The following is a 26,664-nucleotide window of genomic DNA, read 5'->3' as shown; positions in this document are numbered from 1 at the left end:
AATCTTGATAAACTATTATGATAAGCTTAACAAAAATGGATTATGCCAAATTCACTATAAATAGCACAAGCTCTCAGTTACCATAAACGAATCATTCTTTTTTTTTTTTCTTTTATGGTTTTTTGCCTTTTTTGGTGTTTTTTTTTTATTTATTTAAGTGGTGGTATGGATGTTTCATCCTCAGTTGAAAACATCCAAACATCACACTATATCCCATTTCTTTTAAACCACTTAGAAAGATAGTATTGGTAAGAAGTCAAATTACTACACTACATGTCTTAATTAGATAAGATTATGTTATATATATTTAAAAGTTGTTTTTATTTTATATGAGATATTTATTACATAAGAAAATGGAAATGAGAGATTAATAGAACTATTAATGAATAATAATTTAATCTCTAGCTCTTCTTCTGTATTCACCACCTTCTCTTCTTGGACCACCTCTTGAAGGTCTTGGTCTTTCAGCTGGAGCATTCTTTAATCTGGTTAAAGGTAAGATACCTTCTGGGATGTTTAATTCGGTTCTTAAGAATTCTACACCTTCATCAGTTAAGGTGTAGTAATAATATTGCCATGAAAATTGAGTTTTAACAAATCCTTTAGAAGTTAAGGATTGTAAAGCTTTAATGACAAATAAATTTCTAGTATCGATTTCATCATGTTTTGGTTGGTTGTAATCCTTTTTGGCAACGACAACACCTTCTATAAAATGTGTTAGTAAATCAAGTTTTTAAAAAACTTTGTAAAGTATAAGAATAGTGTCTACAATAGAACAAGATTGAAATTAAGTGAATGAAGTAAAATGGGAAGTTGATGTGGATGAGTCTATATGGAATGGAGTGATTTAACCATGATGGATTGATATGTAGATGAATGAAGGATAAATTGATATGAGGGGTGAAAAATTTCTTTAAATGAAGGAGTTGATATATTGGACTGATCTAATCAACAGTGAAGGGAAAATGAACATGGATGTTTAATATAGGACTGTAGTAGATAGATTAACCTGATAGTTTGATGATTTCATTTGTCATGACTACAGACAAATGGGTATATGGATGATTGATAAATCTGGTAATTCCAATAAATTACCGATAGTATGATTAGATTCCTTCATTTTGATTGATAATAAAACTATTGATTCATGATTGATAACTATTGACATTACTCTTATTGATGGACTTTAATGATTTGATTCATTTACATTGACTTATTTCACCTTTCATTTCATTAATCTTATTGATTGATCATTCTCTCTTGTTCTATAAGGACAGGTCCTATTCTTTCATTCTATGGATTAAAACATACCTTGGAAGAGGTATTGGTGGATCTTCTTTCTATCTTCCTTTGGAATAAGCATGATTAACTTCTAAATATGATATACTATTAAGACTAAAGTAATACTAAAAGAATATAAGTATATTATTAAAAACCTTTTGGTTACTTTAAATTTTCATCAATTTTTTTTTTCCTCTCTCAGTCAAACTCAGTTCAAACTCAGTGATAGTACTTTACTTAGTGGTAATGGTATGTATGTGGACTGTATATAACTATCTCCATAGTTAACCATAGTTAACAGAAAACTACGCGCTTCGTAATTAACCAGAAAATTCACTTAAGGCGTGTAAAATGGTCAGAAAATTTAAATTGTTTATATACAGGTTGGTAATGTTTACACGTGATTAAGCCAGTGAGCGAGGGCTATAGACCTAAACGGGAATATGAGAGAGTACAACCCCGGCTTATGGTAATCTTAAAGAATTCCCACATGGATTTAATAGTATTATATTTATTTATTCAAATCGGACCGTTAACTTTAAATAAACTTTATTGCTATTACAGTATACTAATACCTATTTGAACTTTCTATAGTATTAATAACCGAATGTCTTATACTAATATTAATGCAAAGTATCATCGCATTTGACCGAATACTACTATATACTGATTAAACTCATACTATAGTAATTATAGTCTTTCATTGGTATATACTCGTGTCTGAATCATAAACTAAGGTTTCAAGGACGGTCAAATTATGTGCACTGTTAATCACTTGTCAAAATAAAGTTTCGAGCCGGGTTTATTACAGCTGCAAAATGACAAGTTATCCTATTTAACCAGGTATGTTCAAACAATCAAATATATGAACAACTATAATAGTTTTAAAAATAGATTAAACTTGGAACGAACAAGTTGTTCTTATGAATATCTTTGAAAATGTAATATAAATAGAGATGAATAATTCAACCAACCCATTTGAAATTATTATCAAAAATCATCAACTATCAATATCCACAATAATGAATCCAAAATCAATTCACCTTATCATTACTTTATGTTTCTTATCTGTTTCAAATGGATCAATTCTTGACACCGTCTTTGGAAGATTTGCCTTTCAAGATGGTAATGTACGAATCCTTGATGATGATGAACTTATCTTTTTTCCTGTTTTAATTCCTGATGATATTAAACAACAAGTCCCACCTGCATCATGGTTTAAAAAATGGCAAGATTTAGAATATGATACAGTTAAACATCAAATACCAGGTATTAGAGCAGCGGCTTATGCTTATAATAGAGCTTCTTGTACTTGGCTTCATTTAATTCCAAGTTATGTGAAATATACCAAACCTGCTTTGGAATCAGTCTTAGACTTCTGGACAACGGGTGAAGTTGATGATGAATATCTCGAATATACTAGAAATAAATATGAACCATATATGAATTCAAAACCGTAAGTCTAATTTAGTATGTATGTTAGTTGATTTAAGTAGCTATTTTTGTTGAGTTAATAAAAGTGTACCTTAATTCTACTATTATCATGATTGTTTGAAATTTAACCGTATGGTAGCTGTCTAAAAAAAACTATCCCAATAATCTTGGCAACAATGACCTCAAAGTTCATCCTGAAAGAGATCTTTCTGTAATGGGATGATGAAAAGTTTATTCAGATTCATAATGCAACAGTGAAATATGTACTTTTGAGTTTTGCAACTTCTTTATTAAAATCATTCTGACTTACTTTGACAAGTGAATTGTCAAGATATTTTCAAAGGACAATCAATAAACAACCGATTAAGACTGAAGTTGACTTCAATTGATGTCAAGGCGGTTTATAGAATAGGTTCATATGATTGTTAAGACCTACAGCCGTAACATTAACATGGTTAGATTATATGATTATTGAGACGCACCCATAACTTTGACGACAAAGAGAAACAATAAAAGATTCTTGGTATCAACTTATATTAAAGTGGGTACATACTTCCCACCTAAGAAAGCAAGTTAAAAAAAACAATATCCTTTCAAATATGCGGTGTCAATTAATTCACATGAACACATCCCATCCCTTCCAAGAAATGTCAATTGGAAACAACTTAAAAAATAATCGTTATGAATTTTATAATTACTTACTTAGTTAATTTTACTAAAATATTTCAAAGAATCGTATTTAGGCATTTTTTCGTACGGCACTTTAAAACATTTTTTTTTATCAGATTTGATCAATCAGATAAAAAAGTTTAAGCCATCGCGATTAAAAAAAATTTCTCAAAAAGTGATGATTTCCGATTTTCGGTATTGGAAAGATGACAAAAATATGCAGACACTTTTTATTTTTGGTTTAATTTCATGTTTGTTTAATTTGGAAAAAGTGTCTGATTTAATTTATGACATGCTTAGTGTTGTCAGATTGAACTGGTTGCGAGTTGACTCTATATCAATTTTAACAATCAAAAGTGTAACCATGTAGAATCTTCACCTTAAAGTGGATTTTATCAACGTTCTTCTTTTCATAATTTACTCAATTTTTACATATGATAGTAATAGCTGAACATAAATTATTAAATTAAATTTGTATTAAAAGATTAGTAAACAAAGTATATATATACATAAAGATAGAAGAAAAGAATGGAAACGATGAAAAATGCTTAAGCTTCAATAGCTTTCTTTTCATCATCATTAGAATTATCTATTCTCTTAATTTTAAAGAAATCAGTAATGGCTTCATTACCTTTTAATTCTTCAAGATCATTGGATTGCAGTTTACCTAATTTATGATCTCTTAAGAATAAAGCAGCAATGATCATTGGAATAGTGAAACACATACATGCAATCATTAAAATTCTTTGCATTTCACGATAAACTTGAACCACGGCTGCTCTAACTGGAGTACCCCATGCATATTCTGTAATGAAAATATATGGTTGAGTATAAACACTAGTAGCTAATTCAACATCACCTAATTGCTTTAATAATCTTGTATACAAACTTTGAGTCCAAATGGCACCAGCAATTGATGATCCAACTGCATAACCAATTCTATAAGTAGTATAAACTAATGATGAAACAGTAGCCATATGTTCATGAGTTACACAACTTTGAACACTAACATTAATAGGATAGGAGAAAAAAGTAGTACCAACCCCAAGAACCACTAAACCACCAATAATACCCGCATGAGCATCTAAATTACCTCTATAGTAATACATTATACCAAATGCAACTAACCATAATGAACAACCAAGAACAATAAATCCTTTTAATCTTCTGAATTTAACAATAGCAAGACCAAAGAATACACCACCAATAACCGATACAAATGAACTAATAGAAGTGATTCTAGTGGCGGATAATTGAGATTCATTAACAGCAACCATTAAAACAGTATAAAGATAAGAACTTTCAATCGATGAAATGAAATCTAATAAGAAAGAAATAATTAATGCTGACCAAATACCTCTATCAGCTAATAATCTCCAAGGAGCTAAAGGATATCTAGCCCCATAAGTTTCCCAAACCACAAATACTGGTAATAAAACAACACCGAACACAATTGGAACGATGATATGAGCCTTTTCCCAAGTATCTTTAACCCCACCAGCTAAAGTTAATGGAACTAATAAACATGAAAGACTAACGGTTAATAATAATAATCCGATAATATCTAATTTCCAGAATAAATAATTAAAGAATCCCAATGGACCAAATTCTTGATATTTAGTTTTACGTTGTTTAAAAACTTTCCATTCTGGAGTCTTACCAGCTAAATATCTCATATGAATCATACATCCAAGTAATGGTAAACAACATAATGGGAAAATAAATGCCCACATCCCAACACCCCAAGACCAATTCATACCAATGGCAGCAGTAACATTACCTGAAATCCAAGTATTAATAATGAATGGGAAAGTTGGGACAAAAGTAAAGAATAATCTCCATCTTAAAGAAGAGAAATCAGAAAGAATTAATAATAATACTAAAATAACACCCGAATAACCAATTTGATATAAAATGGCCCCTCCAGCATATTTTTGTACATCAGTAGCTTGACTTTCAATGATGGTACCAACAACATAAAATACAACGGAAACAATGAATAATTCCATTCTACCAAACACATCACTTAATCTAGCATAAACTGGTTGAGAGGCAGCAGCAGCAACCCCAGTAATAACATTAACGGTACTTAATAAAGAATGTTCAGCATAACTTTCAGTGGCATAACCAGTATAAACGTATCTGGTTTGACCATCTAAACCATACCCATAACCAACGATGAAGGAAGAAAATAAAAGGACTAATTTATAATAGATATTGTTATCCCAAGTTGCAGCTAATAATTCAGCTTTTTCAACTCCAATTGATTTTTCTTCTTCTTCAAATGAAGAATTTAATGGTTGTTCGGATGAATTAATATCTGAATTTGATATTTTTTCTTGAAAACTTTCTCCTGACATTGTATGAGGGATGAATTATTATTGAAGATTAAAAAGATAATATTTGAAAAAGCCCTCTTGGATGAGGATAATTTAGTCTGTATTTATATTAAATTGGGAATGAAATACGGGAAATGATGTAGGTTGCAACAATGTAACAAAACCAATAGACAGACAGGAGGAAATGGAAAACAAAAACAAAAAAATCAGACAAAATGACAATGAAGCACAGAAGGAACTAACAGGAACTATAATAACGATGAAGTGAAAGTAAAGAGAAGAGGACCAAGACCAAAAATTAAAATGCCACAGAAGGAGGAAAGAAGAAATCAGACAAAAAATAATAATTGACTGAGGACTAACAAGAAAGAAACAAATGGTTGTGAATACCCATCGTCGTCCTCTGTATACTCTTTTTTAAAATTTTACTGATCAGATTGATTAGATGAAATAAGCTCTAAAATTTTTTTTGTCTGATTTAAAATTAAACAATTTTTTTTTCTTACATGAAAAAAAGAAATCTTTGCTGCCCAATTAATGAAGAGATACGATCATATTGTTTTACCGAATATTCATCCATCTGATATTTAAACTTTTTGCATACTACTCTAATTTCCCTGGTTTACGTACCTATACATATCTAGTATACTTTGTACTGTTAGAATGTACATCTAATTACAAATTGAATTGAAAGATATGTTTACAGACAGACATAAATTGAAATATTTTTTTTTTCTCATGTCTCGTTAAATAGGAAAAAAAAAGATTATCTATTCCATCTACACCTTTAAATCTATACTGGTTAATAAATTCACCTGAAATTCGTTCAGGGTCAATGTCAATGGTTATAGGTAACATTATGTGCGATGGAAGGAGAGGGGGAGATTAACTTCCGTTAAACTAAAACTAAAAACAAAGAAAAATAAATTAAAATTAACTCTACTAATTTCTATCACTTGCAGTTATCTTGGCGTATATTGGATGGATGGATGGATGGATGGCCAAGTGAGTGAATTAAATCGTATCTCACCTCTTGTTTGGAAATAAACCACAAACATAGAAAATTTGCTCATATAGTAGATGGAAGTGTATATAGTCAGTATATAACCAGTATAACCAATACGAATTGCCTCACTTAGGTGACAGTTTATTGTTTGTATGGTAGATACGCTTGACATATGCGATTTAAGGAATTAGATCAAGAGTATCAGAAAGGCTTATACTCTCTACTACTATAAGACATCTACATTCTTGTTTATCAGATTAATCACAATTAGCAGATTGTAAGAAGTAGTGTAGTAAAGCAATGCTTTTAAGTAGACATTAACATGCACGCTTAAAAGAGATTAAATTCTACAATCTTCATTTAACTCCATATCATTAATCATAATAACTTATAGTTTGTAATTTGTATGGGTAGAAGTAGTGGTTAACGATATAAAATATATATATTAAATATAATAATAATTTAATCTAAGTCACGAAACCTGAATTAAATCGAACAGACGTTCTTGAATATACTTTGATTGATGAAGAATATTTATTAATCTCATTGAACTTAAATCCTAAAAATGATTATAGTAAGTAATTAAAGGGCCTAAATATAATGAATGTTGGTTACTTAAGAATATTTATACGTATGTGAAACATGTAACTGACATACGATAAATGGAATTCCATCCTCGCCAGGAGTAGATTGATTTGAAGAATGCTTAACTATGGAATATAATTCATCTTGAGTAATTCTATCATTGAGATCCTTTGATTGTTCTTGGGTGAAAACTTTTGGAAATTTCTGAATATAATTTCCTTTTTTTGGCCCAAACATCCATACCGCAGAAAAAAAGGATCAACCATATATTAAATTAATATGGTAAAATTTTAATGACTTTGTGTTACTATAATACTTTCAAGTAGTATAGTTGTTAATGACTTTTCTTGTAATGAAGAATTCACATTTACCCATGAACAAAAGGAGATTTCTTCCCTAACTTGTTAGGGAGGAATTCTCAGTAAAAAATCAAAAATGGGTGGGAAATTCGGTGGTTCTCTCCATTCACCTTCATAAATCTCTCTATTTCTAGGGAGACTGCTCTTGAGAGCTCTCAGCGTGGAAACGTTTGAGGTAAGGCCATCAGAAATCAAAATGGTTTTCTTTCCTTAGGGAGAAAAACTGTTATGGGAAAGGCATTACGAATGGTTGGTTCTCGCTAAGTAATTAGGGAGGACTATTGAGTGCAATATGTGAACTTTAACCTAGTTAAAGTACCCGATACCGATCAACATTATAAGTTAGGTCATTATCTTTTTATATATCCAATAGTTAGTTATGATCAGTAAGATCGTTTTCAATCATGTTTGGTGGAGGGATTAAGTGTGTAGGGGTGTATAACCGTGGGTTCGAATCTTCTAGCGGGAAATTAGCGACAACTGTCACTAAATTAAAAAAAAGAAAATCGATCACAAACTCAACCCTGGAGATCAGAAAAAGTTGAGATCAAAATTGATAGATACCATTAACCTTCATCGATCAATTCAATCATTTCATCACACACATTTAATCAATCGAATCAATGAAAATATATAAGATGATAGTAGCATCAATTCGAAGGATATTTGCTTCATTCAGAACTGAAGAAGAAGAACGATTATATTCTAGAAAAGCATTCTTTAATTTATTGGGATTCTTAGGTAGTTGTGTTATATTTTCATTCATGGCTCAAAAATTAAGTCAGAATAATTTAAGAGAATTGAATCATATAGCTCGTGCTAATGCTTTGATTCACGCTATTCAAACATAACCTCATACATAGACGAAGTCTGTATATGTGCAACACCCTGTGTGACTACAACCACTACCACATAACATTTTCCAAGTGAACGAACGTAACGACCAAATATATAGAGTTCTATAGCTCAATGCATACAATTAATACAACATCATTCAATTAATAGCCAATGTCTATTCAATCTATCCAAACTCGATTCAAATCATGTCTGTAGTCTATGTAAAATAAATAAAGTCGTAAAAGAAAAAAAAAGCCAAAAAAAAGAAAGTTAAGGATCCTAATAAAAATTTTTGATAATGCTAGACAAAGAAGTATAAGTAAAGTAAAAGAAAGATAAAATATAAAAAGATAAGGTTGAGATAAGTTTTTTAATAAAGAGCATTCGTGATAATAATATATGAATTCAGTACTATGTATAAGGTGAGTGATGTCTAAGTGAATGAATGTATGTATGTATGTATGTAATGTGGAAATGACAAAATCACTTTAATAAAAGTTCTTTAGCCATTTCATAAGCTGTCCAACTAATAGCAGTACTTGGAACATTAAAGATAATTCTTGGTTTTAACCCTTTTAAAAATCCTTTAATTCCAAATTCTTTATATATGGCTCTTGAAGCAGTTTTAAATCCATCAATATTTCTTAAATTTGCATTAGTGGAGATTCCTCTTGTTTGTAAGGCAGTTTTAATACAATCAAATGGATTAGTTAATGCAGCAGCAATCCCACCAGCTATACCCCCACTTACACAATGTAAATATGGATTATAATTATTATTAGGATTTAATAATAATGAACTATATTCATAGAATCCAAAATTCAAAGCTGCAAATGGTATATTGGTGAATAATGTGGTTGGATATGATATATAGAATGCACTTAAACCTTCATGTTTATAAATGGTTGATGCAGTATGAAGTAATTTAACTGTATTTGATTTAGGTTTGAAAGGAACAGTAATACCTTCAGCCGTTGCTTTGGCAGCAGCTGCTTTATTTTCAGCGGCAGATGTGATGGTTGTCGCTTGCATTCTTTGTTTCAAAACATCAAATGGAGTCATTAATGCATCACTAGCAATGGTAGCAGCTATACCTGCCATTGAAGCAATTAAAGGATGATTTTCATCAGTAACGAATTTAGATGACGTTGATGATGAATTATTATGATTATGATTATGATTATTATTATTATTGGTGTTGGTGATGAATCTATTAACTAATAAAGTCTTGGTAGCTTCAAAAACGGAAAAGTAAACCGCATGAGCAGGTCCAGCTCCTAAAACCACAGATGAAACTCCTCTCCAAAGAGAATAAGCTCCTTCACTTGAACTGATTTTATTTATAGTGGCTATAACTGATTTAGAAAACTCTTGAGGAGAATTTGAAATTTGCATTCTTGTTTTTAATGAATCAATAGGATACATTACAGTATGTTCCATAATACCAGCAAATGCCCCCGCAGTTAAATGAGCAACGAGGGAAGCATCTTCCGGTAAGGCTTCATAATCTATTTCAACCGTATCTTTCGGTAAGAATTGGATCTGATGTTGTTCCATATTGATTGTAGATGATTATGATTTTGAAAATTGGGTAAATATGTAAAATTCGATTGACGGATTTATTGATTAGATAGAAAGATAGATAAAACGTGATGATTCTATAATGCTATACCGGGGAGATTGAACTAAAGACTTAAGTAGTTGATGAGTACGTTATGATACAAACTAGTCTTTTCTGTAAGGAATTGATCGAAGAACTAAAGCAAAAGATGGAATGAATAGGGATTGGATTGATTAAAAATTATCGAATTAATCAATAAACGATGATGATGTTGAAAAAAAAAAGAAATTGACCAAAAAAGTGCCTCGTTGAAAAATTTTAAATTTTTGTCTGTCTCTCTGTCTGATTAAAATTACTGTGTTAAGCTAAAAATTTAAGGGCCGCCCGTCGCTCACTAAATTTTGATTTTTCTTAAACACTTCACTAAAAATGCTTATGAATAGCTAGAAATCTTCTGGCCGAGTCTTACACCGATGAGTAATTGGCTGGAATAGTATTGGATATGATTTATATTTGGGTTAAATGGTAGTTATCTTATATCTCGAACTAGCACAATACTTGTTACTATTTTAGTGATCTTGATAAGATGAAACTTTTCTTATGATAATAGATAGACCTTGTGGTACGCTCCCCAGATCGAATAAATTATAAATATAGAATAAATATATTTCCAACCTTATATATATATGTAAAGGTAAATCACTTAATGAATGACCTGACCTTACTCTACACATCAAATGATTCTATAACCTAGACATATATTTGTCATTATAAACCTTGTCTAGCGATGAAACATTTTAGCCTATTTAAGGATGACTAACCCGATAAACGGACTAGACTTCTCACATTTATACTGCAAAAAAAAAAACTTTGAGTTGAGCGTGTGATTCGATTTTAATGACACTCCACCACAATTTAAGTTTACATCATTAATTATTTACGATTACGACAATTAAACATTGTCATTGCGATTATGATTACATTTGCCTCATCATCAGATGGTATGTATGTTTACACTACCTTAGCAGTACTGTTACTTTTTTTTGTATGGCATTTATTTTTTATATTTATTTATTTATTTATTTATTTATTTATTTATTTATTTATTTATTTATTTATTTATTTATTTATTTATTTATTTATTCTATTACACAGAAATAATCTGTTCTTATTACATACATATTATATATATATATCATCTATTCCCTCTTTAATAATGGCTTTGGATCAATCACCATATCATATTGATCAGGAATAATACTTTTCACTTTACCAGTGAAGATATAACTTTCAACATTTTCAGCCACCCATTCTTCCATATATTCAATAGCATCCCAAGCATGAGTTCCCATATGAGGTAAACTGACAACATTTGGTAAATCTAATAATTCTTGAGGAACTTGAGGTTCAAATTCAAACACATCAGATCCAAATCCTCCTAAATGACCTGATTTTAATGATTCTAATAACGCAGCTTCATCAATAACAGCACCTCTGGCAGTATTAATAATAATTGATCCTGGTTTTAAATCAGCTAAAACTTCCTTACTTATCAAATGTCTAGTCTTAGGATTCAATGGAACACTAATCACTAAAATGTCAGATTGTTTAATCAATTCTTCAAATGAAACATATTTCGAAGATTGTTCTAATTCAGGAGTTAATCTCTTACGATTATAATAGATAATATCTTTGAATTGAAATGGAACCAATCTATCTCTAATTTGTCTACCAATACCTCCCATACCTAAGATCCCAACTACTTTAGAATGAGGTGTTGCACCTAATTTAGCACCAGCAGCTTTTTTACCTTTTTTCCATTCACCTTGAATAGTTAAATTATGACCTTCTTGAAAATTTCTTAAAGTTCCTAATAATAAATAAACTGCAGTATCAGCAGTTGGACCTTCAACTGGAACAGTTATATTCGAAATTTGAATCCCTAATTTGGTAAATGGATCAGGATCAATTTGATCATATCCTGCTCCAGTATGACTGATTGATTTAACAGTAGTTGGTAAATGAGTTGCTAATTCTGCATCAAATCTACCAGTTTGATGGACTGACTGATAAGTACGACTTATATTGGTGATATCTTTATATTTACCCTTTAAATCATTAAAAAATTCTTCTCTCGTTTTTGATTCACAATCTAATACAGTAGCATATTTGGCAATCTCAGCCCATTTAGAAAGTCCATAATCAATTCTACCTAATCGTAAAACTTTTGGCTTTAAAGCAGATGTAGCAGAAGTCATGATGATGATGATAAGATTGTTATAACTCGAGGAACTCTATCCAATTGTTGAAAAACTTTATCTTCCATCAAAAGGTAGATTTTGATGCAATTATATAGGTGTTTATTTTTTGGGGGATTTACCTATCAATTATCACTTAATCATAGTGGAGGGACTACCTAAAACCGCCACAAAATGAGGTAAAAATTTCCAGCCCTCCATTTTGTTTTTTCCACTGTTCGCAATTTTAAGTAATTCTTTACGATTCCGGTGAAATCATTCCCCTCCTCTCTTTATTTTTACAGTTTAGGACATTTTTGAAGTGTAACGACATTTTGACTCAATTTTTGAATCATATTGACTCACCCTTACGCTTTTACAGTTTACAAAATGCTTCTATGGTCTTCTTATTTTCAAAATATCTATATTTTTTTTAATAGTCAAATCTATTTAGATTATTCTAAACTAATTATCTAACTAAATGATTAATCTTGAACCATGATACTTAAAGTTATTAACCTTCTTAGGAGATTGTTCATTGGTAGAAATAGTGGTTGATTTTTCTCTAATTGGGAATCCATCAAATGATTCAGCATAAGTTGCCACAGAATGAGCAATTAATTTAGTATTAATTACCCAAGCTTCATAATCTGGATTAGATAAATCATCACATAATTGATGATAACATGGATCAAACCAATCACCTGCTTTACCACCGAATTTTTCTTCTCCTTCTTTAGTTTTAACTCCTTCTGCTCCTGTAGCAATTCCACCAGCTGGAATTCCATTATCTATAAATCCAACATAATCTGATCTACCATCAAATGGAACTAAAGTATAATTTAATCCATGGGATGTATACCAATCAATATAAAGATCCTTTAAGGTACCTGAACCATTTGGATGATCTTCATTATTAGCATCATAAACTTCATATTCATAATTTGGTGATGCCATCATATCATAATCCATAAATAAACGAACTTTACTATTTTCTTCTTCATTTAAGGAATTAGCATAATAATCAGATCCTAATAATCCTTCTTCTTCAGCAGCCCACCAAGCGAATCTAACGGCATTCTTAACTTTAAATTTAGTTAATTCTTTAGCAACTTCTAATAATGAAATAGTACCTGATCCATCATCATTTATACCTGGACCTTCAGTGACAGAGTCTGAATGAGCTCCTAATGAAACCACATTATCATGATCCCCAAATCTAGTTTCAGCAATCACATTTAAAGTAGTGATGTTAGTAATCACTGAATCAACATATAAAGTAGTTTCAAATTTATAACTTGGATCTTCAGTTAATTTTTTAATATAATCTAAAGCATCCTTTTCAGTAATTGAAACAGTTGGAACTTCATCACCAGTTGGAGTACCTAAAGTACCATGTAATGGTAAATTATCAAAAATAATAGCCCCAACAGCCCCTGACTTACCAGCATTGATAGATTTATCTCCAAATGCACATTCACCTCTTTTAACTAAGGCAATGTTTCCTGCGGTTAAATTGGCAGGATAATCAGATAATGAACAACCAAATCCATCAATTAACACTAAATTACCATGAACTGGCTTACCATTTGGAGTAGGTGGAGTTAAACTTAAAGCTTCTAAACTCTTTGGTTTAATACCATCAATTAATAAACTATAAGAATTAACTTTACCATCAATAGCACTAAAAGCTTGGGTCTTGACAGTATAATAACCTCTTAATCTATAAATTTCCGATTTGATATAATCAATAGTACCCCAATGACCTTTAGAACCAATGACTCTAGTTGGATGACCATATTTCTTAACAGAACGTTGAGCAATATCAAATAAACTATGAGCTCTTGATTTTAATCCTGGTTCATTAATTAAGGCTTGCAATGCTTCAGTTTCAACCAATGGTAATTGATTGTATTCAACTTCACTCATGATATCGATTTGTTCATCGTTATCTTCTTCTCCTTTATGATCATGACCATATTCATTGACATAAGGAATGATACCATCTTTAGATGCTGGATTATTAAGATTTAAAATGGCTTGTTCATCAACAGGAAGTGAATTGACAACATTGAAGATAGCCAATGTAGCAATTAACGTAAAGGAATGTAATTTCATATTAATTATAACTTGTAATGGTGAATACTCCTGATGGCGTTCAAAAGAAGATAGATATGGTTGATGGATGGATAGGGGTTTTTTGTAATTACTCATTTCCATATCTATTTGTGGCTCTCATTTATCTTCTTCGGGTACTCCCATCCTTCCCAAAACGGAAAGGCGCCGCGCACCGCACACGATCAATTCCATTTACAATCGCCATTTGACCTAATTGGGATAGCTCAGTTTAAATGGTATCAAATATGTAATGATAATAGTAATACAAATTCTATAAATATATATAATACTAGATATATATGGATTAAGTCTTCTTATTTCTTTTAATGTGAACCCTTTGACGTTGTTGTTGTTGTTGTCTTCCTCCATCACCATATTGGAATCTGAAGCCACCATTATTACCCCCAAATGGATCATGACCTCCTTGGAAGAACTGTTGGAAGAATCCATTTCCTCCTTGTTGTTGGTAATGTTGTTGTTGTTGATGTTGGCTTTGATTATGGGGATCGGCGGGATCATCTCCTCTATCGTATCTTTCCTTTAAATCCTTTGATGATAAGACCTCGTAAGCTTGATTTATATCTTGCATCTTATTTTCAATCTGTTCAGGAGTTAAATCTGAACCTTTATATTTATCAGGATGGTATTTTAAAGTTTGACTTCTGTAACCTTTTTTAATTGTCTTTTCATCAGCATCACGAGGTATATCTAAGATTTTATAATAATCATTAGCAGGTTTTTGTCTTTGTTGATGATGTTGTTGTTGCTGTTGTCTTTGTTGTTGTTGTTGACGGAAATGTTGTTGTTGTCTTTGCTGTTGCTGTTGATGTTGTTGTTGCTGTTGTTGATGCATATACTCTTCGATTTTAACATATCTTTCTCTAAACATATTGGTTTGTTTGATATTATTATTGAATTGATCTAATAATCCTTTGGCTTCACCAAATCTATTCTCTTTTAACAATTGATCAATGGTGGATAATTCCTTAGGTAAGAATAAATCGTCAACTTTAGCACAATAAGGAACCGAACCTCTTAAATCACCTAATCTTATAAATGATTCACAACTTAATTTATTCAAATCTTGAACTAATTTAACTTCTTTAGTATTAAGACCAGTCAATCCATTTTCCTTTAAGAATAATTCAACTTTATACATCAAATAATCATAATTAGTCTTAATATGAGCTGGAATATCCTTCTTTTCAATCCTTGAAACTTTTAAATCTTGTTTAAATAAGAAATCATTTATGAATCTATAATTAAAGACCAGTTCATCATCTCCATTTAAATCTTCATCATTATTACGGAGATTATCACCTTCCATAGAAGCATAATAATGACCTAATAAAATCGAATAATTCTCTAAAACTTTAAAGAAATCTTGGAATTTAGTAAAAAATTTCGAAATAGTTCCACATGGTTTAAATTCATTATTAATTCTTAAACAATTTTTAATATTACTCTTTGATTTTTCAAATTGTAATTCAGTATAAAACATGTATTCCGATAATTGTTCATAATTAGCCAAGTTTGAAATAGGTTGGATTCGGAGTATTTTAATTAGATCTTGAATGATAATCTTATTAAGGGATGTATCATCAATCTTCGCATTGAATGTTTGATAGTTCTTTAAAATTTGGATCATTGAATTATAATGCAATTCATAAAGAGTGAAATTTTGGGATGATACAGGTAATAAATCATTATTGATAACATTAACTGAATTCTCATAATCATGATTACCTATTAATTGAAAAACCACGTTTAAATCATTTTCCCATTTTCGAATTCTTTCAATAATATCCTTATCTTGAACTTGATCCAAGTAAGGTTGTAAAGCTTGGAAATCACCTCTTTCAGTCAATAAATCAATCAACTTGGTCTTAGCTATCTTCATCGACTTATCATACTTTAAAACTTGTTTTAAATCATTGATAGCTTCAAGTTCTTTATTAAGATTGATTTCAATCAATGCCTTTTTGAAATGGATTTGAGGTAATTGATCTTTAATTTGATCATGATTTCCTTCCTTTTCCGCAATACTACTTTCTATATCACTCACAATCTTTTGATACTCTAGTAAGACTCCAGAAGAAGGACCTTCACTGGAGAATTGTTGATTCGCTTGTTGAATTCGTTTTAACAACACGTCATGGTTGGCAGCAGAACATATTATCACATTGAAACATGTGAAGAAAAGAATGAAAAATTGTATAATGATCATGTTTGATACTTATACTCTATCAAATCCGTCTATATATGTCACCCTTATGTTTAACTTTGGTGGTAGTAGTGGTTGTGATTCTGTTGTAAAATGATAAATATCAAAAATCAATTTTCAATTTTCATTTGCGTGTTCTTTTTTGGCATAGCAAAAAAATATGTTATGCTCGGTGTCTTAGATTTTTCACTTCAATTGCCGTTATCTTATACAGAGAAACTACAACTAGATCAACTCTTTACTATTGTTTGTGTATATATTTTGGTTAATTGTAAATAGTCAACTACTTAAATAACTTAGCTAATGACACAGCACCTTCATCATTCTTAGACATAATCTTAGCCACAGCTAATTCGAAATCTTCTTGAGTAACATGGATTCTTCTTTCTCTTAAAGCATACATACCTGCTTCAGTACAAACCCCTTTGACATCAGCACCACTACATCCATTCATCTTATCAGCAATCTTACGTAAATCGATACCTCTGGTTAAATTCATCGATCTGGAATGAATCTTTAAAATATCGGTTCTGGCAGCCACGGTTGGAGCAGGGAATTCAATTTTTCTATCAATTCTACCTGGTCTTAATAAAGCTGGATCTAAAATATCCAATCTATTGGTGGCCATAATGATTTTAATATCTTTAGAACTTTCAAACCCATCCAATTGATTTAATAATTCCAACATGGTTCTTTGAACTTCGGAATCTCCACCACTGGAACCTTCCACTCTTGATGAACCAATAGAATCAATTTCATCCATGAATATAATAGATGGAGCATGTTCTCTTGCCATGACGAATAATTCTCTAACCATTCTTGACCCTTCACCAATATATTTTTGAACTAATTCTGAACCGGAAACTCTAATAAATTTACATTCAGTATGATGAGCAACTGCTCTGGCTAATAAGGTTTTACCAGTACCTGGTGGTCCATAAAGTATAACCCCTTTAGGTTGAGCTATACCCAAACTTTCAAACAATTCAGGATGTTTTACTGGTAATTCTATAACTTCTTTAATTTCTTTAATTTGTTTATCTAATCCACCAACCATATCATAAGTTGAATCAGGAACTTTTTCCACCATCATTAATGATACTAATGGATCAATTTTATTAGGTAAGATTTTATGTAAATCATATGAATCAGCTTTTAAACAAACTCTAATAGATGGAGTTAATTTCTTAATATCAATATCAGGACTAATATTAACAATATATTTCCCTTCAGGATGAATCTTAACTAAGACTTTTTTTAATCCCATCACTTTAACCACTTCTCCAACATATGATCCTGGTTCTTGTAATAATCTTAATTCATCCTTTAATTGTCGAACTTTATTATTTAATTTATTACGTTGAGCTTCTAATCTTCTTAAATTTTGAGCGGTTTGTTGGATCTTGATCTCAGTGGTTTCAATCTGTTGTTCAAAATATGGTCTTATCCCACCTTCATGAACATATGGTTTGCTTATTGATACCACTGCCATTGTCTAATGTAATTGTTATGCTATAGATGTGTTGTTGTTTGATGATCTAGTTGTTGCTAATCGATCTTACGAATTTGAATTTGCCTTCAACTTTTTGTTCAATCAACAAAAATTCAAATTTCCTGTATATAATTTCTGCTAACAAAAAATTGAAGTATCACCAAAAACTAATTACGTATTCGATCAGGGAAGGTTTAAGATATATATCAAAGTATTTAATTGAAAGGGATCATACCATTATATCGGGGTTTATAAGAGTTCAATATAGATGAGAGTACTAAGAAATATCACCAATGGTCGAATTATACTGATTTTCATAGTGTTTCTATGTTTCATAGTGCCGTATATTGCAGCCTACCAACAATATTGTAAATGTGAATGTAATTCAAATTCAATTATCACAGCTATAGAGAAATGTGGTTTGTGTACGAAGGATTTCTGTCTAGAACAAGATAGTAAGATATGTGCTTCAAAAGATGATGGTGGTAAAGTAAGCGTTATAGGTGATTATGAAGATGATGAGAGATCGGAGGTGGAAAATAATATTATCATTAGTTGTTTCCAAACTGAATCTACTAAAGATGCCTTTATAATATATTTATTCCTTGCCATTATAGTTGGTTTATTGGGTTATTCCCTATATAAGACTTATCTTTTCAGGCAATTATAATTTATAGAGTAAAGAAAAATAAAATGTATATATATCTTAGCATAACATAATTTGAGATAAAGTGCGATTTGTAGAATGACAGCAAAGTATAAGTTATACAATGTTGGTCTTCTTGGTAATTTATCTGAACCTGTTTCTTTTCTTTACTTAATCAATCTTTACACGATGTTATTTCCTAAAGTTTCAAGAGATTTGATCGAGCTTGATTTCAACCAAAGTCAGCTTGTCGAAAAGACCCAAAATGAAAAGGTTTTGGAATTAGTTATGTGTGATAAACACACATTTAACTATAAACCTCGCTCAAACTCTATTCTAGATGTTAGAACCGTGGTCGGGTATGACAACATCTACAAATATTTAAGCAAAATTGTCAATTGTTTAAAGGATACCGATAGAGTAATCGTGTACTTTCAAATCAAAAATAATAGCAAATATCCTGAAGCAAAGATAGACAATTTAAAATCTTTAGTTAACTTAATTCTTAATTTCAAACTTCTTTTTTGTTGTAATGTTAAATATTTAGAATTTAACTTATATGGTGGTATTTGCCATGACGAAGATAGCTTAGATCTCATCCTTTCATTGTCTTACTTAACAAAAATTTCTTTTAATGATATAGATTTAAGAAATGTTCACCTTTCAGAATTGCAATCATGTTATGGATTAGAAGAAGTTCATTTTAATAAAGCCAAGTTTAGTTATTGGTCTTTCTTAATGTTCCCACCATCTTTAAAGAGGTTAACGTTATCCTTTATCTCCACAGAACCAATTAAAAAAATTATTCCTGTCGAGGGTACTTGTATATTGTATTTGTTCAAATATGAGTCCATTGGAGATCTTAAGCTTAATAGAGAATTAGAATATCTTCATTTAGACGTAGATGATTTAGGAAAAACTGGGTTGGGTAGATTGTTACCACAACTTTCAGAATTACGTGAGTTAGTGATAACCAACACTCGTATTAGTTTCATAACTGCAAAGATTTTACCAAAGAAATTAACCAAGTTAAACATTATTAATGAGCGTAAGATGAAAAATGATGAGTTTTCCCTGGAATTCTAGATACTACCTACTTTTTAAGTATGTAAAAAAATTAGTGTTGCAACTATTTTCATCCTTCTTTTTTTTTTGTTTTGCAGTCAACCGAGGAGTATATAGGTAGAAAGTATAATATGGTGGATTTTACTAGTATATATGTTTAATAAATACACACGTTACGTATGTTATTTTATATAAGTATCATTAAAGGCAATCGTAATAGAGGTGATGAGTGTTAGCATAACATACCAAAATTATCGCTGCAGCATATCACATACACAATTTAAAAAAGAGATATCAAATTAACACTACTGTCTCTTTTAATCCAGGTAGAGATCAAAAATGGATCATTTTTATCGACATGTCCGATTTATTCCAGATAATTCGGTTCCAACTCGTTGCAAAAGTGTTCCTGGACTTATTACTGATAACGATACCATCCAATTTATCCTTGGATTTCCTAGATCAGAAATAGAAATAACTTCTTTCATTGAACCTAAAATTGCCATTGATTATGAAGAAATTTGTCAATTGATAGAATCTGAATTTATTAGTCTGAGACGAGTTGATAGACTTATAATAATGTTCCATATTGAAGGCTATGCTACTCAAGAGAATGGAGAGAGTAATTTAGGTTTACTTGTTGATCTTATCAATGACTATGGTAGATTCTTTTATTCTCAAATTGAACATATCGATATTAGATTTTGTTGTGGAATTTGTGAAAATCAAGATAATTTAGATGTTATATTACAATTACCTAATTTAACAAACCTCACATTTAGTTATATGGATTTAACTTGGGTTGATTTTGAAAATTTAGAGTGTAATTCATTATGTGAAATTAATTTTAATAAAGTTCAATTGGCAGATTGGTCAAAGTTTAGATTTCCTCCCAGTTTAAAAAGATTAACGGTAGATGTAGTTAATCCAACCCCCGTTAAATGTACCGATCGTGGAAGAAACTATCTTATGTTCACTGACAAAAGCATTAGATACAGTAAAAATCAATTTAAACAATTTCCTATTCCTGATGGATTAGATTATCTTAAATTAGATATCCCAGATCTAGATGAATCCTTGTTAGAACTCTTGTTAAGTCCAATTACAAGTTTAAGTGAATTAGTAATAACGCATTCAAGAATTAGATTCTTAAAGGGATGGATTTTACCACTGAATTTAACTAAATTGGTAATTGAAACTTATGAACATTTTGATACAGATTATTGTTTACCTGCTACATTAGATGGACAAATTCATATATCCTACAATATTGAAGAATGATATTGATATTTTGTTGAGACATGAATTTCTTTAACGCTCATTAATTTGCAATCGAGATTTAGTTATGTCATATTTTTTATAATTACATGGTTATAAATCTTCAATTGCTTTTATGACCGGTTAAATGAATTATGTTACGCTAATCTTATTATTGTAATTACTTACACAGAAACATGTTATGCACTGACTATCACATTTAATTGAATAAGTCATTTAAACAATTCTCATCACTCTATACGTATATGATATTAAACTAATCTCATTATTAATATTCAATTAGTTAATCAAAATGGATTCTATTACATCAATCTTTGGAAACTTAACAGTTCATGAAGAAGAAGAGCAAGATATTTGGACTCCTTGCAATACCGTGTGTGAAGAGGTAACTGATAACGAGACCTTACAATTTGCTATTGGTATTCTTGCACCTGAAAAAGAGTCTGAACCATATATGAGCGGGAGAACTATTTTTGGATATGATAATGCCCGTAAGTTCATAAAAGTCAATTCTGTTAATGGTAATTTAAAAAACATTAAAAGAGCCATAATAGTTTATCATGTTGAAGATATTAAGAATCAACAAAATGGTGTAACCGATGATAATTTAAGTTCACTTGTAAAATTCTTGTTTGAATTCAAATTGTTCTTTATGGGTAAAGTTAAAATATTAGAATACAGATTTTGTTGTGGAACTTGTCATGATCAAACTAGTTTAGATATTTTACTTTCATTCATGCGTTTATCCAAGGTTTCATTTAATAATATGGATTTAACAAATGTTAATTTTTTAAAGTTAAGTCACTTTAATAAGTTGAATGATATTGAATTCAATAATGTTAAATTTAAACATTGGTCAGAATTCACTTTTCCAAGAACATTAAAACGTTTAACAGTTATAGTTGCTTCTCCAACTCCAATCAAATACATATACATGTTCGGAACACACATGATGTATACTTCTACAACTGTAACTTACAATGACAATGAAATCAAGAAATTTCCTATTCCGGATGGATTAGATTATCTTAAATTAGATATTCCTCATTTAAATGAATCTATCTTAACCAAATTGTTAGCACCAATTTCAAATTTGAATGAATTAATTATAACTGGTTCTCAAATTAAAAATTTAATGGGGAATATTTTACCACAAAATTTATGTCGATTCACTCTTCAAAATAGAATAGCTAACTTTACATCAGATAATCTTTGGCCAAGAAGTTTACTGAGTTTCACATATATTCCTTTAAGTCAACAATCAAGACTTGATGCTGTACTTTAAAAGTATTTGTGATATTTTAACGATCATCGCTTTGAGGTTTTTTTGCAATCGGAAGGTTCCAATGCGAATATCAAAAATTAGAAGTGAAATTTTAAGAAGATAGTTGTTAGTTACTTAAGAGTGGAAGTAAATATAAGGGTTTTTAAATCAAAATTGATTATTAGATCTGATTTTAAAATAATTTTATTATGTATGGAGAAATTACAGATCTATCGGAGTAATACGTAATACGTAGGAAGAGTAAAATCTTGCATAAGACCGAATTCACCATGAATTAAGCATCATTTTACTAGTGGCTAATGAGATTCTAAACTATATAATAACGGAATAAAATATATTCCAAAAAAAAATAAATGACCAAGGGGGTTAAACTTACTTGTCTTAAATTAGAAACTTTCTTTGGTCGGACTATCTCCCCTTAGCTATAACGCGATTTAGCCGTAATACAAGTTAGCAGAGCCATTGATAGGAGTCAATTGCAAACTATAATCACAATTGAAACAATATATCATCCAAATTAACAATCACACCTTTATTATATCTAAATATAGCACTATATCTTTGAAATACACGTCTTGTTTAATGGTTTGTTGATAAATGATGATGATGGTAGAGAGGACCTTTTTTGATAATTACACTACCCCCTCTCTGATCTCACACAAAAATAAAAAAAATTTTCAATGAACTAAAATCGAAAAGGAAAAAATGAAAGAGAAAAATGTTCAACTGCTGTAAAAACCTTTTATAAAGAAATCAATTCTTAATCAGAATACATTAGTTCTTATTATCATTCATCTATCATGTCTGATAATAAGCCAACTGTAGAGCCAGCTGCTGGCTCAGCTCCTAGTTCGAGCTCAGAATCAGTCAATGATGGTTCAACCAACCATCATCAACCTGCATCATCTGCATCACCATCATCATATGGAGGTGCCAACAATACCTCCACCACCACCACCACCCCTCATCACCAACAACAACAACAACAACAACAACAATACTACCAACAACAACAACAACACGGTGGACACAACATTTACTATCCTAACAATAGTTATGGTAATGCCAATTCTACTAGCGGTAATCCAAATACCTACAATAATAAACATTATAATAAAAATTATAGTGGTAGACAAAATTATAATAATGGAAGTGGTAATTCTAGTGGCAACAATCAAGGAAGACAACAACAAACTCAATCACAACAGCAACATCATCAATCACAACAGCAACAACAACAGACTCCAGGTCAACAGACATACAGAAAGAGTTCCTATAATCCTCAAAAGGTAAATCAACATAATAATGCTCAAGCTTATTATAATGTTAACCCAAATCAAATGTATGCTGCCTATGGTTATATCCCTAATTATGCTGCCGGTTATCCAGTCATGGCCTCTTATGGGGTACCTGGTCAACAATATGTAATTTCTCCTCCACCTCAACCTCAACCTCAATCCCAACCAATAATTCATACTCCTCCTCCAACTAAAGTTAAATTCACTACCAAAGATGGTATTCCAATTGATTTAGAGGAAAAGAAAAAGAAAGTTGCTGCCGCTGCTTCATCTGTTTCTCCAGTTTCTTCCCCTGCCAATAGTATAATTTCTCCTGCTGTATCTATAAAATCTCCAATATCCGTTAATAAAGATTTAAGTACTTCAACTACTCCATCTGCTAATGCAACTCCAAAAATTGCTGCTGCTGTTACTACAGCTCCAACTCCTGCTGTTGCACCTGTGGCTGCTGTTGCTCCTGTTGCTGCTGCTGCCAAACCAGCTTCTTCAGCTGCTGAAGAATTCATGAGAAAGGTGAGAGAAAGAGCTGCTGCTGCTCAAAAAGAAAAGGAAGCTGCTGCCGCTGCTGCTGCTGGTACTGCTCCTGCAGCTACCTCTACTCCTGCCCCAGCTCCAGTTGCTGCTGCTGCTACTACTACTCCTGTTGTTGCTGCTGCTCCAGTGGAAGAAAAACCAAAGGAAGAAGAAGTTGCTGTACCAAAGGTAGAAGAACCTGTGGCTGAAAAGGTAGTTGTTCCAGAGCCTGATGCTCAAGTTGAAGCTCCTAAAGAACCAACTCCAGCTGTAGAACCTATTGCTGTTGTCACTCCGGAACCAAAATCAGTTCCAGAACCAGTGAAAGAAGAATCTACTCCTGCTCCAGTTGAACAAGAAGTTTCATCGCCTGTTGTTGTTGATGAAGTAAAATCTGAACAATCACAAACGGAAACTACTAAGGAAGAAGAAATCACTTCCCCTGTTCCAACTGCTACTGTAGATGGAGAAGAAGTATCACAAAAGGATTCAGAACCAGAAGATGCTGAAGTTGAAGCTGAGGCTGAAGCTGAAGTTGAAGAACCTTCATTCACTATATCTAATTTCTTATCAAGAATAGAAACTGTTGAAGGTGTTGAAGATTTATTAACTACCAAATACCCTGAAAATATTACTGGTATTGATTCCACTAAACAAATTCCATCCAAAAAATACAGATATGATCCTCAATTTTTAATGCAATTCCGTAGTGTTATTCAATATCCAATGGATGCTGAATTCAATGCTAAATTGGAAAAAGTTGATATTGATGCTTCCAATAAAAAGAATGGTCCAAATAATAATGCTTCAAGAAATAAATTTGGTCAACCAGGTGGTAATTCTGGTGGTCAAAGATATCCATTACAAAACAGAGGTTCTTATAGTGATCCAAGACAAGCTTCAAGAACTGGATCTAAAAGAAGAGGTCCAGGAGGAAATGAACGTTCTAAATCTACTCCAAAGAATAAATCAAAGAGAAGAGAAAGAGAAAGAAATGATGAAAATGATGAACCTCCTAAACCAGTTGAAGAAGTTAAACCATTAGAAAAATCTGCTAATAGATGGGTACCAAGATCAAGAGCTGCTAAAGCTGAAGTTGTTGTTGCTGAAGATGGTTCTGAAATCTTCCCAAGTGAAGAAATTGAAAGAAAGACTAAATCATTATTAAATAAATTAACATTAGAAATGTTTGAAGCCATTACTAATGATGTATTAAAATTAGCTGAACAATCTAAATGGGAAAAAGATGCTAAAACTGTTAAAGAAATTATTTCTTTAACTTTTGCTAAAGCTTGTGATGAACCATTCTGGTCAGAAGTGTATGCTAAATTCTGTGCTAAATTATGTACTAATATTCTTAGTGATGTTACTGATGAAACTCAAACTCTTAAAGATGGTACTCATCCATCAGGAGGTGCATTAGCCAGAAGATTATTATTAACTACTTGTCAAGCTGAATATGAAAAAGGTTGGACTGATAAATTACCAACTAATGAAGATGGTACTCCATTAGAACCAGAAATGATGTCTGATGAATATTATGTTATGGCTGCTGCTAAAAGAAGAGGTCTTGGTTTAGTTAAATTCATTGGTCATTTATATAATTTGAATATGTTGAATGATCAAGTTATATTTATGTGTTTAAGAGATCAATCCAAGAATGTGGTTGATCCATCTGAAGATAGTTTAGAAAATTTGGTTCAATTAGTTATGACTGTTGGACCAAAATTAGACTCTGATGATAGAACAAAAGCTATATTAAAAATTGTATTTGAAAATATAGATAAGATATTGGCTAATAAGGAAATCAAATTATCTTCAAGAGTTTATTATAAATTGGTTGATTTACAAGATTTAAGAAAAAGTAAATGGGCTGCCATATCTAAGAATGATGATGGTCCAAAGACTATTCAAGAAATTCATAGAGATGCAGAAATTAAAAAGATGCAAGAAAATAAAGCTAGTAATGAAAAGAGACAAAAAAGATATAATGAAGGTAGATCTAATTCTTCAAGAACTGGATCTGGTTGGAATAATAACAATAACAATAATAACAATAATAATAACAATAATAACAACAATCATAACAGTAGTAGTACCAATCTTGCCGCTGGAAATAGTTCTACTTTATTGAATAATATCAGAAAATCACCTTCATTCATTAGTCAAAGAAGTCCTTCCAATGGTCCAAACACAAGTAATTCTAGTGCTGACATTCAAAGAGAATCCTCCAAAAGATCAGAATCAACCCATATAAATAGATTTGCAGCTTTAGGAGGAGATGATGATGATGATAATAATGAACATGAAGTTGAAGCCGAAGGTGAAGCTGAAGTTGAAGCTGAAGTTGAACCAGAAGCTGGAGAAGAAACTGAAGAATAAATATAAAAACAAAAGGTTAATACTTTTTCAAAAATACATCTTGTCATTTATTGCA

The 26,664-nt window shown here is 31.0% G+C and overlaps 14 protein-coding genes across 14 annotated transcripts; 7 read left to right on the top strand and 7 right to left on the bottom strand. All coding sequences in view use genetic code 12, as the record gives it.

Annotated features, from left to right (window-relative positions):
• Positions 1 to 108: 108 nt before the first annotated feature.
• On the bottom strand, positions 109 to 1,800 carry RPS10 (40S ribosomal protein eS10). Its single transcript, XM_064903319.1, has 2 exons — positions 1,312 to 1,800; positions 109 to 705 (listed from the first exon to the last, which is right to left on the bottom strand). The coding sequence occupies exons 1-2, from the start codon at positions 1,361 to 1,363 to the stop codon at positions 395 to 397; spliced, it is 363 nt and encodes a 120-aa protein (XP_064762884.1). The 5' UTR covers positions 1,364 to 1,800; the 3' UTR covers positions 109 to 394.
• Positions 1,801 to 2,303: 503 nt separating this feature from the next.
• Positions 2,304 to 2,741, top strand: DFJ63DRAFT_312865 (uncharacterized protein; the record flags this gene model as incomplete). The annotated part of the gene is made up of 1 exon (XM_064906061.1): positions 2,304 to 2,741. The coding sequence occupies one exon, from the start codon at positions 2,304 to 2,306 to the stop codon at positions 2,739 to 2,741; it is 438 nt and encodes a 145-aa protein (XP_064762883.1).
• A 1,191-nt stretch (positions 2,742 to 3,932) lies between these two features.
• SIT1 (siderophore transporter) lies at positions 3,933 to 5,744 on the bottom strand (the record flags this gene model as incomplete). The annotated part of the gene is made up of 1 exon (XM_064904925.1): positions 3,933 to 5,744. One exon carries the CDS (start codon positions 5,742 to 5,744, stop codon positions 3,933 to 3,935), a length of 1,812 nt encoding a protein of 603 aa, XP_064762882.1.
• A 2,567-nt stretch (positions 5,745 to 8,311) lies between these two features.
• Positions 8,312 to 8,524, top strand: DFJ63DRAFT_286687 (uncharacterized protein; the record flags this gene model as incomplete). Its single annotated transcript, XM_064904992.1, has 1 exon — positions 8,312 to 8,524. The coding sequence occupies one exon, from the start codon at positions 8,312 to 8,314 to the stop codon at positions 8,522 to 8,524; it is 213 nt and encodes a 70-aa protein (XP_064762881.1).
• A 469-nt stretch (positions 8,525 to 8,993) lies between these two features.
• MRS4 (Fe(2+) transporter) lies at positions 8,994 to 10,067 on the bottom strand (the record flags this gene model as incomplete). Its single annotated transcript, XM_064907446.1, has 1 exon — positions 8,994 to 10,067. One exon carries the CDS (start codon positions 10,065 to 10,067, stop codon positions 8,994 to 8,996), a length of 1,074 nt encoding a protein of 357 aa, XP_064762880.1.
• A 1,141-nt stretch (positions 10,068 to 11,208) lies between these two features.
• On the bottom strand, positions 11,209 to 12,705 carry IFM3 (Ifm3p). Its single transcript, XM_064906967.1, has one exon. The coding sequence runs from the start codon at positions 12,327 to 12,329 to the stop codon at positions 11,271 to 11,273; it is 1,059 nt and encodes a 352-aa protein (XP_064762879.1). The 5' UTR covers positions 12,330 to 12,705; the 3' UTR covers positions 11,209 to 11,270.
• A 7-nt stretch (positions 12,706 to 12,712) lies between these two features.
• APE3 (Ape3p) lies at positions 12,713 to 14,647 on the bottom strand. The gene has a single exon (XM_064906966.1). The coding sequence runs from the start codon at positions 14,526 to 14,528 to the stop codon at positions 12,786 to 12,788; it is 1,743 nt and encodes a 580-aa protein (XP_064762878.1). The 5' UTR covers positions 14,529 to 14,647; the 3' UTR covers positions 12,713 to 12,785.
• On the bottom strand, positions 14,648 to 16,894 carry JEM1 (Jem1p). The gene has a single exon (XM_064906965.1). The coding sequence runs from the start codon at positions 16,651 to 16,653 to the stop codon at positions 14,731 to 14,733; it is 1,923 nt and encodes a 640-aa protein (XP_064762877.1). The 5' UTR covers positions 16,654 to 16,894; the 3' UTR covers positions 14,648 to 14,730.
• On the bottom strand, positions 16,895 to 18,227 carry RPT6 (proteasome regulatory particle base subunit). The gene has a single exon (XM_064906964.1). It carries the CDS (start codon positions 18,140 to 18,142, stop codon positions 16,934 to 16,936), a length of 1,209 nt encoding a protein of 402 aa, XP_064762876.1. The 5' UTR covers positions 18,143 to 18,227; the 3' UTR covers positions 16,895 to 16,933.
• Positions 18,228 to 18,229: 2 nt separating this feature from the next.
• Positions 18,230 to 18,812, top strand: DFJ63DRAFT_329299 (uncharacterized protein; the record flags this gene model as incomplete). The annotated part of the gene is made up of 1 exon (XM_064907637.1): positions 18,230 to 18,812. The coding sequence occupies exon 1, from the start codon at positions 18,411 to 18,413 to the stop codon at positions 18,810 to 18,812; it is 402 nt and encodes a 133-aa protein (XP_064762875.1). The 5' UTR covers positions 18,230 to 18,410.
• DFJ63DRAFT_123955 (uncharacterized protein) lies at positions 18,515 to 20,033 on the top strand. Its single transcript, XM_064903318.1, has one exon. The coding sequence runs from the start codon at positions 18,888 to 18,890 to the stop codon at positions 19,872 to 19,874; it is 987 nt and encodes a 328-aa protein (XP_064762874.1). The 5' UTR covers positions 18,515 to 18,887; the 3' UTR covers positions 19,875 to 20,033.
• Positions 20,034 to 21,279, top strand: DFJ63DRAFT_124435 (uncharacterized protein). Its single transcript, XM_064903321.1, has one exon. The coding sequence runs from the start codon at positions 20,193 to 20,195 to the stop codon at positions 21,132 to 21,134; it is 942 nt and encodes a 313-aa protein (XP_064762873.1). The 5' UTR covers positions 20,034 to 20,192; the 3' UTR covers positions 21,135 to 21,279.
• A 144-nt stretch (positions 21,280 to 21,423) lies between these two features.
• Positions 21,424 to 22,416, top strand: DFJ63DRAFT_335078 (uncharacterized protein; the record flags this gene model as incomplete). The annotated part of the gene is made up of 1 exon (XM_064908155.1): positions 21,424 to 22,416. One exon carries the CDS (start codon positions 21,424 to 21,426, stop codon positions 22,414 to 22,416), a length of 993 nt encoding a protein of 330 aa, XP_064762872.1.
• Positions 22,417 to 23,216: 800 nt separating this feature from the next.
• On the top strand, positions 23,217 to 26,609 carry TIF4631 (translation initiation factor eIF4G; the record flags this gene model as incomplete). Its single annotated transcript, XM_064908154.1, has 1 exon — positions 23,217 to 26,609. One exon carries the CDS (start codon positions 23,217 to 23,219, stop codon positions 26,607 to 26,609), a length of 3,393 nt encoding a protein of 1,130 aa, XP_064762871.1.
• Positions 26,610 to 26,664: the final 55 nt, after the last annotated feature.

Source organism: Scheffersomyces coipomensis, assembly GCF_036884675.1.
Source record: "Scheffersomyces coipomensis strain NRRL Y-17651 chromosome Unknown DFJ63scaffold_3, whole genome shotgun sequence".
NCBI lineage: Eukaryota > Fungi > Ascomycota > Pichiomycetes > Serinales > Debaryomycetaceae > Scheffersomyces > Scheffersomyces coipomensis.
Note: the sequence above shows the minus strand (reverse complement) of the source record. Positions and strands in the feature narration are given on the sequence as shown.